Raw genomic sequence first — 13,540 nt, forward strand, 5'->3', positions numbered from 1 at the left:
CCTTGGTTGCGGGCACACCCCCACTGGGGGGCGTGCAGGAGGCAGCTGATCGATGTTTCTCTCTCATCGATGTTTCTAACTCTATCCCTCTCCCTTCTTCTCTGTAAAAAATCAATAAAATATATTTTAAAAAAATCTTACACCTATGGACGAGGACAGTGGGGGTGGGGGGTGGGGAGTACGGGCATGGGGTAGGGTGGGAACCGGGTGGAGGGGAGCAATGGGGGGAAAAAAGAGGAACATCTGTAATAATCTGAACAATAAAGATTTATTTTTAAAAAAAGAACCCAAAAGAGTTACAAAGAAAAAAAAAAGAAATTATAAAGCAGTTATGCCATAAAAAAGTACAAGTAGGTATTAGAAATATTTTTTCAGTGTGATTCTTATTAGAAATCTGTGGGAATAAAGGGTAGGTGCTGATAAAGATCAAATATCTAAAAGTATCAACTGCATCAGAAGCACTTGAAGTAATGAAGACATATATTTGCATTCTGTATTAAATGTAGGCATGTTAAGGTTTTAGACCTTTTAGTTCTCATGTACTTTTGGCTAACAGTAGCAGTAGGTATTATTATTGTGTAGTCCCATATTGACACATGGCAGAACAGCTTTTTATTTTGTGGTTAATATTTTATCAATATAAATTTTCAACAAATGAATGCAGAGAAGTTTATTTAACAGGAAACAATTCTGTGGCTTAACCCTTACACAAAAGAGAAAACCACAGACCAGATCAGCTCCTATGATCTCAGAATTCTATTACATAATCCAGCAATTTTCAACCTTTTTCATCTCATGGGACACATGAACTAATTACTAAAATTCTGGGGCACACCAAAAAATATATTTTTTGCCAATCGCACCAAAAATAGGTATAATTTTCATTGATTTACCAAAAAAAAAAAGAGTAATTATCTTTTTTGCTCCAAAGTGACTTTAAAAAAAAATCATGTGCCTATACTTTTATATAAGGATTTCTGGTACCAAAAATTAACCAATCAGATGCAACCTTATTATGCAACATGACCAATAAGATTCAACTCTATTATATGACCTATATATTTATGGTTCAAAACAGGGCATTCACACCGAAGGGCTATTGTGTTGGCTGTGGTCATTTTTCCATTTGATAATCTAAGGGAAAAGAGCTCAGTGCCCCTCAATAAATAGTCAAGTATTGCATGTTTTATAAAATCTTGCGGCAAACCTGTTGAAAATCGCTGACATAAAGCGGCCAACCCAGAGGAAGGTCATAAAGGAAAAGTTTTTCTATAATTTTATTTTCCAAATATTTTAATAATCAAATACCAACACTGAATTATTTAGTATTTATTTTAGGGAATGTACACAATTGTCCTACAGCTTAAAGATCATGTAACCTCAGATACAGGAAGCTGTATATCATAAAATAAATTGTATGAATGAACATATCTACGTTTTGCCCACACAATCCCGTGAGTATCACTGAGACTCTAAAAAACTGGTGGATAAAGAAAACCTTTTCTAAAATTCAGGACAAATGTAATTGCTGGAATTGAGAGAGAAGAAAAGTAGGCTAGAAAAAAAAGAGATGTTTTCCATTTTATAGATTTTTCTCTTGGGCATAATTAGAATAAAGTGACATTCAAGTGCAACCAATGAAGTTTCTATTTTTTTCTCACAAAATTCAAAGACATCAGCAAAACCACCTATGTCAGTAATAAAAATAAAAAGTCTTTGACTTTTTAAATGTTATCATGCTGTCACAGTGGAATAAAATTAGCTTGAAAAATGATCTAAAGGCACATGCTGCAGTTCATTACGTGTAGCAGCAACAGCAGCGGTTTCCCAGTGTTCATAAAGGCTGCTCAATTAAATTTACCTCAGTCAATAATTAGGAGTCCACAAATAAACCTGGGCAATTAAATCAATACTGCCAGGCAATTACATTCCAGAGTCCAGGCTCAGTGGCACAAAAAGGCACTATATCAAACTACAATATTAAGCAGTCCAATGCCATTTTTAAAGGGATTTTTTACACTAACTGGCCAGAATAAGCATACATCCAGATACATAGAATGTGTGTGTGTGTACATCTCCATGTGTGAGTCAAAAAACCCCAGGCCTGGTGTCAATATAGCTTTTGTAAAATGTAATAAAGATTTATACATATGGATTTTTTATTTTTATGTTAAAAAATGATCATAAAAATTTCCATACTGAAGGGTCATTTTTACAAGTTGAGCATTAAAAATCATTAAAAAGTTTATTTTTATTATTTTCAGCTGAAAAAAACCCCCACACCAGACCATAAGAATCATTACTGAACTCCTTTGATCTGCCAGGCACTGGGCTGGGTGCTGGTGCTGGGCATGTGATATGATTAACAAATGGTATTTCTTCTCAAAAGCAAGTGTCACAGTAGAAAGCTATGTTTAGTACTTGCACGCCTGCACTTAAATAACTTTAAGAAAAAGATTGCCAATCACCTTCTTTTACTATTGAATACAGTTTCAAAATATATAAAACTGATACTAAAAATATGAATAGTTCAGATATTCTTTACTTACTCTTGGCTTTTTCTAAAGCATAGACAACTCCATTTGTTAATATAAATGTAAAATAAGTTTCATTTAATATCAGCCTTTATTTTTAATCTTCATACAGAAACATTTACGACTTTCCCAAACTCACAGGACAATACTTTTTTTTTCTATTTTGAGAAATATGTTTTAGCTGCTTTTTATTCCAGTTCATTTTTAAAATAAACAATTAGGTTGAGCAACAACAAAAAAACTATAATGAAAAAGTTTTAGAATACATTACATGCTGTCAGTGATGTGGAAACAAAAGCTGGCTCTGACTAGAAAAGCAAGGCTCTCACCTGCCAATAAACTGCCCTTGATCACTTACAAGAGGGGCGCCTCCCAGCAGACTATATGTGTATTAAAAAATACTTGAAAGGGAGGAAAAAGTATCACACAGGTCACAGCAGCAGTCTCAATAGACCCCTCCGGGACTTCCACTCGCCTTGGCCTTGTCATCCTCTATGCAGCTTTCCACGCGGCCCAGAAAATGTCGATAGGAAAATGTTTGAGGGGCCTCTGGTGGAAATTTTTTCATTCTTTCTGCATTGACAGGATGCCAAATCAATATTTACTTCCCACTAACAAGCTGCTCGAGGTCTCAGTAGAAAATATTGTAGGGAATGCAGGAAGACACAGTAATAAACAGCTGTCTGGCTGTGAGGAAAACATGAATTGACTGGAAACAGGTCCATAGTAAAAGGTCACTGAAACCCATGAACTCCTCAGGTGTCCATATAACCACTAACTTTAAAGACACATAATAAAAAATCTCTTTTCCTAAGAGGGCTGAGAGAATGGATCCTTTTCAGTCTAGGAAGCATAGAGGTTGACTCAATAATTTAATTAATGCATTTGCTAAGATCCATGTTGGCTGTTTCCCAAGGCATCTACTTCATTTGTTAAGTCCAGGAGTACAAATAGAGAGTTAACTTCTGGTCTACCTATTGGAATACTTCTATACCTAACAGAAGCAAATAATGCATAAGCAAAAAGTTAGGCACTTAGTAAAAATATAAGGTTTGGAATTCTTATCTAGTTTTCATCTATGAAGTAGAAAATGAAATACCTGTCCTTCAAGAAGTTTCTGAATATACAACATCCACTCCCTGTCATTTTCAGCATCTATCTTTGTCCTTTTGAGTTCCTAAAGGAGGAAAGTAAAAACACTGGTGTTAACTGTATATAAATGAAGTTGCTCATACTATTAAATATTGAATAAATCTAGAGAGATATCAGTAAAACTGGATTCAACAAAGAGTAGCCTGGTCTTTCAAAAGTAGAGAATATTCAAATCCATGCTCTTTAATATTTAATTTCTAAATATTTACATACATATGGAAGATAAAGCTGTAATTCTATATTGACAATATAAGTCAGGAATTTTTTTTTCTGTTTTCACAGTGGAGCTCAAGGTAGGAACAGAGGTAGAGGTGAAAGCAATTAAAATAAAATGAAAAATAAGATGCAGCTGTATAAAAGAATCATTTATTTACAAGTGACCCTCATAAGATAACATTAAAAAATCTGACTTTTCAATAGATAACTAAAGAGTAATTGTTACAATTACAATCAAAATATAATATGGCATGGCTCTGGTGTAGGCTTGTTTATTTAAAATATCCAATAACTCACTGATAGGCCAGGAACCGACACTCCAACTTTGTACTGCAAGTCACTAAGTATTTTTAATCCATCAATTATCAAGTTAAATATTCCTAAAAGTATAATATATTCACATGTGCAGTTGATTATTTACTAAACTCATAATTCATTTTTTTTTAAATGGACTTTTCAAAAAGGGAAGGGATTTGGAAGCTAGCATTTGTTAAAATTTACTGTATGCCAGGTATCAGGCTAGACACTTCACATAGGTTATCTCAATTTTTTACATGAATTTACTAGGGTTTGATGTATAGCTTAAGGAATATGTTAGGTGGTTTGAACTCTGCTTGGTTGGGTAAGTCAGTCAACCCTTCAGACCTCTGAAAGATTCAGGGATCAGTCTAAACAGGCTCTGATCTATAGTTATGTCTAGTAAATACATTGAGATGTACCGATCCTTCTCAGAACAGTGTGTTTTTACTAGTCCTTTTGCTTTCTGCAGGACTTCCACCCAAGCTTGTGTGAGATGCACACTGCAGTGCTGTGTCCTCTGGCTCCAGACTGCATCTGCCCAGAGGCAGGGGAGCCACCTCTTCACAGGAGGGTTTCATTTATTCTTTGGGACCATAAAGTGATCCTTTTTTATTTGTCCAATCAGAAGGGATGTTTTTTTCTAACTTGTAAGCCCAGAGAGGGCATCTTTTGAGACCACACAAAGGCAGGGGCAGGGGGGTCCCGTCTTCAAAAATATGTATCTGTGTTCACACATGCATACACAAACACACATACACACACTAGGGATTTTGCTAAATCTGCTTGTTTTAAAACCCTTAGGCAAGAGTGGAGGCCTTAAACTTAATTTTTGTTAGCTTTCTCATTATGAATCAACAAATTTTTAATTAAGTCTATAATAAGATATATTTCATACTCTTGCTACAGGTAGCATTATTTCCTGCATGTCTTATATTTGATACTATCCTATATAATAAAGATGTAATATGCAAATGGTCATTACACTGTGAAGTGTAACGACTGACCGAGTAATGACCGGATCACGGATCAGCAGGAGGGTGGGGCAGAGAGCTACAAGCAGGCAGCAGAGAGCTACAGGAGGGGGCAGGGCAGCAAGCTATGAGGAGAGGCAGGGGGAGCTGCAGGAGGGCGGCAGCGAGCTATTGGCACACGGGGATTCATGCGCAGGGAGCAGGCGGAGAGCTACTAGAGGGTGGCAGCGAGCTACTGGCAAGCTACTGGCGCACGGATTCGTGCGCAGGGCTACTAGTCTCTTATAATGCTCTATACGTCAAAGTTCAATATTCAGTAGAAAGCTAAGGACAGTGTGGATAAGTAATGAAAAGAGGAAACTGATAATTCACTTTCCTACTCACCCACAGGATGAAAATAATCTCTGCAGGATTCCTCTGACCACTTTTCTAAGAATTCTTGGCAGACGAATTTCAGAGGGAAGGGGGCAGGGGCAGGTGGAGAGTAACCAAAGAACTTATATGCATATATGCTTAACTATGGAAAGATAATGATTCAGGAGGGGGCGGGAGCTGGATGGAGGGGATCAATGGGGGGAAAAAGGAGGACATCTCTATTACCTTTAACAATAAAAATAAATTTTTAAAAAGATAATATGTAAAGCAAATAAATAAATAACTGGCCAGCAAAAAAAAAAAAAAATTAGCAGAATACTTGGCACAGATGGCTATTCACTAAATATTAGCTGAACTAAACTGAGGAGCCATTCCCTCTATTATAATGGGTGGAATGCCACAGAAATGTGTTCATGTTTTATTTAAATTATCTCAAAATTTAAAATAAACGTTTTTGAATATTTAGTAAGCAAAAAAACAAAACACCAAACAAACAAAATATCCTTTGCAAGTTGTAGCTCTTCTCTACTCTAGAAGCCCTTTGAGAAGCTGATGGAGGACTGGAGGACGTTCTTACACAAACATGTCAATCTAACATTTTCTTTATTCACTGAGCAAATATTTATTGGGAAGCTGCTGGTGCTGTCATCTCTTTAATCTTTCCAAACAATGAAAAATTGAATATTAAGGTATTAAATTTCAGAGACTTAACAGTGGAATGGGGTTGAGTATCCTCCACAGGTTTCACAGATCATATACAGCAGGGGTGGGAACCTTTTTCCTGCAAGGGCCATGTGGGTATTTATAGCATCATTCGTGGACCATACAAAATTATCAACTTAAAAATTAGCCTGCTCTATTTGGTCAAACATTTAATGAACTCACCCCTAATGCTTTGGCAGCACCAGGCCAAAGGATTTCTCAGGCCTTAAAGGGCCCACAGGGCTGGACGCTCCCCACCCTTGGTGTACAGGATGGGATTCTGCTGTTTATGAGATAACAACTATGTCAAAAGTGCAGTGCCTTTCCCAGGAGGTACAGAGATGCCACTGAAGACCTATACTTACATGCACATAAATTCACTTGGACAGGAATATTTTACCTGATTTAAAGGAATAAATATATTTTTAACTTTGTCAACAAAAATTAAATTTAGCTAAGAAAGCCACTAGATTTATTACTTTTTCCAATCTCACACAGGAGGAAGGAATCCCCAAATCTATGGTGACCCTGCTACACTAAATCCATTCAAATTGGCTTAACTAAAAATACTAGCTTACAGGATATATGATTAATTACGTTAAAGAAAACAGATAGGAAAGGATAACTGACTGAATAACAAACAAGCAGTTCTAGAGGTTATATGTACTTGCTTTTTCCCATATTACAGTTAAATTTCTCTAAAGGTTTTTAAGTTGGTCAATACTCTTGATGTATCTTTCATTGGTGCATTAATAATCTTACCTTCATAAATATTATCTTAAAGATAAATTCTAAGAATTTGAAAATAAAGATATGTACTTAAATTCAATGTGCAAAGGCCCTTTATTAATAAATGTTTAAGTGATCTTACCACTTCATCTTCTGTGTCCAATATTTCCTCTAGATCTGATGGTGAAATGTTGAGGATAGAAGCTGCCAAGGTCTGGGCTTTATGAGTTGAGGTTTTATGAGCATCCTTCTTTCTCTGCATTCTTTTAAGCTCTCTGATTTGTCGCCTTATTGTATGGACATCAACTTGTAACTCTTTGACCAAAGCCTGTAACATATTGGAAAGAATGCAGGCTCATATGGAAGTAATAAATGAAGATAGAGCTCTCATAACATAAAAATGTGAAGATACTAGCAAATCTTTTTTTTATTAGGTTCACTCTGATTTTATTTATTTTGGAACATAATGGATTGTTCTTTATTTATTGTCAGTATGCAGTAAAAGCTCTCTTAAATGACCATTTAACCAACTTGCTGGGTTAACCCAAGCTCCCCAACCCCTCTTTCAGATTCACCAACTGCTCTCCGGGCTGGTGAGCACTCGCAGCAGACAGGCTACTCTCCGTGATGCCAGAGCACCACTGCTTCCAAATGAGCCGATGCCAAGAGTCAGTTCTATTTATTTCTGAACGTGGGTATATTAGTTGTAACAGTTTAGTTACATAATTCATTTAATTATTATACAAACTGATGAATTATGCCAGCAGAAAGAGTTGTTTCTATTTTATTAAAACTGGATTAAAAATGCTTTGGAAGAACTTGATAAAGACAAGTTGGGTAAAAGTGCAATTAAGTTACGTATGGGCAAAACAATACAGGATTTAAAAAATCATAAAAATTGTGGGATTACTTCACAAGAGTCTTTAAGTTCCCCCTTTGAGAAATAAATGCTAGCTCATGCCATGCCTATGTGTGCATAAGAAAAAGACAGCCCTTAACCTGAGTGAACAGAGACCCACCTAGGTTTGTGAGTTGAGAGCAGACTAGCTAGAAGTTTGGGATGTTTTCAATTTTTTTGCAAGTTCAAGCAATATTGCAATAAATAATGGTGCTCATATATACATTTTGCAATCCTAGGATATTTCCCTAGAAATGAAATTACTCGATCAGAGGGTGTGTATAACTGTAATTTTGAAAGCCATTATTTAATTCACTATGTTAATACCTCCAAAAAGACTATATGAAAGTATTTCTTTCTCTATACCATTAGCAAAACACCAATCTGGTATTTCAGTGTAGTTTGTTTTTTCACTGTATTTTTGTTTCATTTCTCTTAATAAAAACAAAGTTGAGCATCAGCCTTAAGAGATAATTATCTTTCTTCGTCACTTTTTCTATTTTTAGTGATTTATAAGAATTCTTTATATATTAGGAAAATTATACATATTATACATATATCTGTTGTATATATCTACATTTTTTATATTTTGTATTTTTCTTTTGACAGTAATTATAATGTTTTGTGCCAAAGGAAATATTTTTATTTTATTGATTTCAGAAAGGAAGGGAGAGGGAGAGATAAAAACATCAATGATGAGAGAGAATCATTGATAGGCTGTCTCCTGTACTCCCCACATTGGGGATTGAGCTTGCAACCTGGGCATGTGCCCTGACTAGGAATCCAACCATGACCTTCTGGCTCATAGATCGAAGCTCAATCACTGAGACACTCCGGCCAGGCAAATAAAAAATATTTTTAATTTTTTATGGACTCAATGAACCTTATCCCTTTCTTATCTTTGAAATTAGTGTGATACTTTAAAAAGCATCATCCATAATGAGATATAAACACATTTTCTAGCCATGCTTTTTTCTGCTACCTTTAAGATTTTATTTCTCAGTTTTAATACTTTTATCTATTAATAATCATTTAGGAAATTATTACATAAACTCAAACTCAGTAGTCCCATCATCAGCTAGTAAAAGATCCATCCTTCCCTAACTGATCTCATGTATGTCTAGGCCAGTTTCTGGACTTTCTATTCCATTCCATCTCTCTTTTTATTAGTGAAGCTTTATAATATATTTCAACTAGTGAGGCTTTATAATAAATGTTAACATCTGGTGGGGCTGTCACCCTCCTATTACCCTCCTTTTAAAGATTATTTTCTTGGTAATTTTTGCTTGTTTGGTTTTCCACATAAAATTTGGTTCAGCTTGTCTAAATTATATCCTCCTAAAAATTATTATTGGTAATTTTATTTGAATCATGTTAAATTTTATTTGGATCATGTTAACATTTTAGGATGTTCATTCTTCCTAATGAAAGACCATGGTATTCTCTTCCAGTTGTTTGTTTTTGTTTCTGAGGATCATTTTTAGTTTTTTTCTTTCTAGTTCTAATTTATTTCTAGGCGTTTTACTTTTTGGGGAGGTGCTTCTAATCATTATTATTGTTGTACATATAAAGACTGTTAATATATATTTAGCTTACTGAATTGAAATTTCTAGAAGCTGAGTAATATCAGCAAACATTGATAATATTATCTCTTTCCAAAGTTTATACCTTGTATTCCTTACTTTTCTTATTGTATCGCTTATTAAGTTCTTCCTGAATAATATTAAATAGTAATATTATTGGCCATACTTGACTTGTTCCTGATTTTAATTGAGTCTGTCTACTTTCTAGGAAATGCTTTTGAGATGAGAGCCTTATTTTAATATATGAAGAAATGTATTTTAATATATTAATATATACTATATAGCTTAATGTAGTTACTTACTCATTTTACTTTTATTTCTTATAAAAAATGAAATATCAAATTGTCTTAAATCCATTTAGGATCCATAAAAACATGCGTTTTTCATCATAAATCTATTAACATGAATATTAATAATTATCTTAGTACTGAATTATCCTTGCATTTCTGGAATAAACTCCACTTGCTGTAATATGTTATCTTTTATTGTGCTGCTAAATTCTATTTGCTAATATTTTATCCAGTATTTCTACACTAACATGAGATTTATTGGTTTTAATTTTGTGTAATCTTCAAAAAATTTGGAAGGATCTTTCTCTTTTCATCCTCTGTAGTAGTTTTCATGAGACTAAATTTATCTGCTCTTTATTGATGGGGTGCAATTATCTGAATTTGGCTCAGTATCTATTGCACATTTAAGTATTTAGTTTTAGAAGCTTTGACAATTGTCTGCATCTATGTAGCCACCACCCTAGGCAAGATACAGAACATCTTCACACTCCAGAAATTTCCCTGGTACCCTTTCCCAGGCAATTCCTCCCCCACACAGACAGCAACTGTTCTGATTTACATCATCTTATATTAATTGTGCTTGTTCTAGATAACATATAAATGGAATGATATACTACATACTCTTTTATGTCTGACTTCTTTTTTTCTGATGTTTTAGAGATTCATTCATATTGTTTTGTGGATCTGTAATTTGTTTTTCTTTTAATTAAATACAATAATTTCAACATATTTATATACATACTAGAGGCCTGGCACACAAAATTCATGCATGGGGAGGGTCCCTAGGCCTGGCCTGCAATCAGGGCCAATCTTCCCCAGCTGCCAGCAGCCAGCCTGGCCCCCCACCATGCTGCTGCCTGTCCACCTGGGTGATCAGGGCCCTGGTGCAGCCTGTGTCCACCACCACCCACCCCCGGTTCCCCATCCCCCATTGGGTGATCGGGGCCTGCAGGCTGGGGGCAGCTCCTGCATTGAGCGTCTGCTCCCTGGTGGTCAGTGCATGTCATAGCCAACCAGTCATTCTGCCATCTGGTCAATTTGCATATTACGCTTTTATGTATATAGAAGATATATGAAATCAGCAATATATATTTTTTTCTGAGGTAATTTTATTTTCTCTTAGTTCTTTTTCTGCTAACTTGCTTTCATCTGTTCCTATGTCTCACCATCTTTAACCTAAATTCTGCATTTATTTCCACCTTAAACATGTACTTTTAAAAAATATATATTTTATTGATTTTTTACAGAGAGGAAGGGAAAGGGATAGAGTTAGAAACATCGATGAGAGAGAAACATCAATCAGCTGCCTCCTGCACATCCCCTACAGGGGATGTGCCTGCAACCAAGGTACATGCCCTTGACCGGAATTGAATCTGAGACCCTTCAATCCGCAGGCCGATGCTCTATCCACTGAGGCAAACCGGTTAGGGCAACATGTACTTTTAAGAGGAAATTATTTCATTAATATTTGTAATTTATACTAAGTATGAATATGCTTTATGGCACCTTATCAGTGGTGAAACTTCTTTTCCTGCCATTCACTTTTCCTGTTTATTTCCTCCATTCATACTCTAATATCTTTTTATAGAAACTATGTAGCTTCATTTTCCAGGACTCAGTTTTGAAGAAGAAAAGTGTTTCCTAGATCATCTGTTTGAGGAAAGTTATGTGGCATAGGGGTCTGTGCTATGTTCCAAACTGATGAAATTTTACACCTGAATTTAATTGTTTTCTGATAAATTCTATTAGCGAGGTCATTTTTGTTATGGTTTGTTTGTTTTATAATGTAAGGACTCTCTTTTCTTGGCTGCTATGAAAAAAGAAGCCTCCTACAGATTTGCCTTGTCTGTGTAATTCCTCCTTAAGCCTTGCCTTTTCGTCTCCTTGAAAATAAACCGCTTCTAGGAAGCTCCTAACACGAAGCATAGATCATTCTACTGTTGCAAGCACAGGATTTAAGGTCTGTACCTCATGTAAGCATCTTAGAAAACTATTTTTGCTTGGTCTTTCAAAGGTCTGCAGCACCTAAGTATTCTTCCCCTGGTGTCTTATTTCTACTTCCTTTTGTGTATCTTCAATCTTACTTGTTTTTGGCTACTCTTCCATGTATTTCAAAATACAGAGTTTTAGTTGACCTACGTTTGCCGTAAAAAGAAGTTGAATTTTTGTTTCTAATTCTCCTTATCTTTTGTATAATTCCAAGGGAGAGAATGGGAGAGATGATTTTACCCCTTTGTAATCAAGTCAAAATTCTCCAAAGTGCATTTTTCTTGAATTATTGTGAAAAATTTCAAATGTGCAGAAAAGTTTAAAGAAATGCATAGTTCCCCCCCAAACACATTATTAATTAAAGATCAATATCCTATCTAATAATAGACAAACATGGTAATTGACCGTACTTTCACTACACCTCCCATTGGCTAATCAGCGCAATATGCAAATTAACCACCAACAAAGATGGCAGCTAATTTGCATACCGCCAGCAGGGTGGGACAGCACAGCTGCCAGCACGAGCCGCCCTCCTGGGCTGCAGGCCGGCCCCAGAAGCCGGTGATCGGGGGGAGATGGGGGTCTCCTGCCTCCTGCCTCTGGCAGAGGCGTCAGGCCTGGGCAAGGGCCGATCCGGCAATTGGAGGAGTTTGGGGGTCCCCTGCCCAGGCCTGAGGCGTCAGGCCTGGGTGGGGGGCCGATCCGACGATCGGAGGGTGATGGGGGTCAACGCCTCTGGCCTAGTCATCAGGCCTGGGCGGGTGATCGGGGGGAGATGGGGGTCTCCTGCCTCCTGCCTCTGGCAGAGGCGTCAGGCCTGGGCAAGGGCCGATCCGGCAATTGGAGGAGTTTGGGGGTCCCCTGCCCAGGCCTGAGGCGTCAGGCCTGGGTGGGGGGCCGATCCGACGATCGGAGGGTGATGGGGGTCAACGCCTCTGGCCTAGTCATCAGGCCTGGGCGAGGGTGGAGCTGGTGATCAGGGGGGAGATTGAGGTTCCCTGCCCAGGCCTGAAGCCTGGGCCAGAGGTGTCAGGCCTGGGCAGGGGGCGGAGCCGGTGATCGGGGGGAGATGGTTGTCCCCTGCCCAGGCCTGACACCTCTGGCAGAGGTGTCAGGCCTGGGCAAGGGGCCGATCCTGCAATCGGAGGGTGATGGGGGTCGACGCCTCTGGCCGAGGTGTCAGGCCTGGGCTGGGGGCAGAGCCAGCAATCAGAGGGATCTGGGGGTCCCCTGCCCAGGCCTGATGCCTCTGGCTGAGGTGTCAGGCCTGGGCGAGGGGCCGATCCGGCGATTGGAGGGTGATGGGGGTCGACGCCTTGGCCAAGGCGTCAGGCCTGGGTGAGGGACCGATCTGGTGATCGGAGGGAGATGGGAGTCCCCTGCCTAGGCCTGAAGCCTGGGCCAGAGGCATTCAGGCCTGGGCGGGGGGCGGAGCCAGCAATCGGAGGGGCCTGGGGGTCCCTTGTCCAGACCTGATGCCTCTGGCTGAGGCATCAGGCCTGGAGAGGGGCCAATCCGGTGATCGAAGGGTGATGGAGGTCGACGCCTCTGGCTGAGGCATCAGGCCTGGGCAGAGCCGGCGATGGAAGAGAGATGTGGGTCCCCTGCCCAGGCCTGACACCTGTGGTGGAGGTGTCAGGCCTGGGCAAGGGGCCCATCGGCGATGGGAGGGTGATGGGGGTCGATGCCTCTGACCGAGGCGTCAGGCCTGGGTGAGGGCGGAGCCGGTGATCGGTGGGAGATGGGGGTCCCCTGCCCAGGCCTGAAGCCTGGGCCAGAGGCATCAGGCCTGGGCCAGGGG

General features: G+C 38.6%; 1 protein-coding gene across 1 annotated transcript in view; it reads right to left on the reverse strand.

Annotated features, from left to right (window-relative positions):
- CNTLN (centlein, centrosomal protein) overlaps positions 1–13,540 on the reverse strand; it is a 263,928-nt gene that overhangs the window by 8,077 nt on the left and 242,311 nt on the right. The window contains exons 26-27 of the mRNA XM_014542362.1: positions 7,122–7,307; positions 3,634–3,711 (exon numbers count right to left, since the gene is read on the reverse strand). Coding sequence (XP_014397848.1) covers positions 3,634–3,711; positions 7,122–7,307 — 264 coding nt within the window. The remainder of the gene's footprint in view (positions 1–3,633; positions 3,712–7,121; positions 7,308–13,540) is intronic.

Source organism: Myotis brandtii, unplaced genomic scaffold, assembly GCF_000412655.1.
Source record: "Myotis brandtii unplaced genomic scaffold, ASM41265v1 scaffold30, whole genome shotgun sequence".
In the NCBI taxonomy this organism is placed as follows: Eukaryota; Metazoa; Chordata; class Mammalia; order Chiroptera; family Vespertilionidae; genus Myotis; species Myotis brandtii.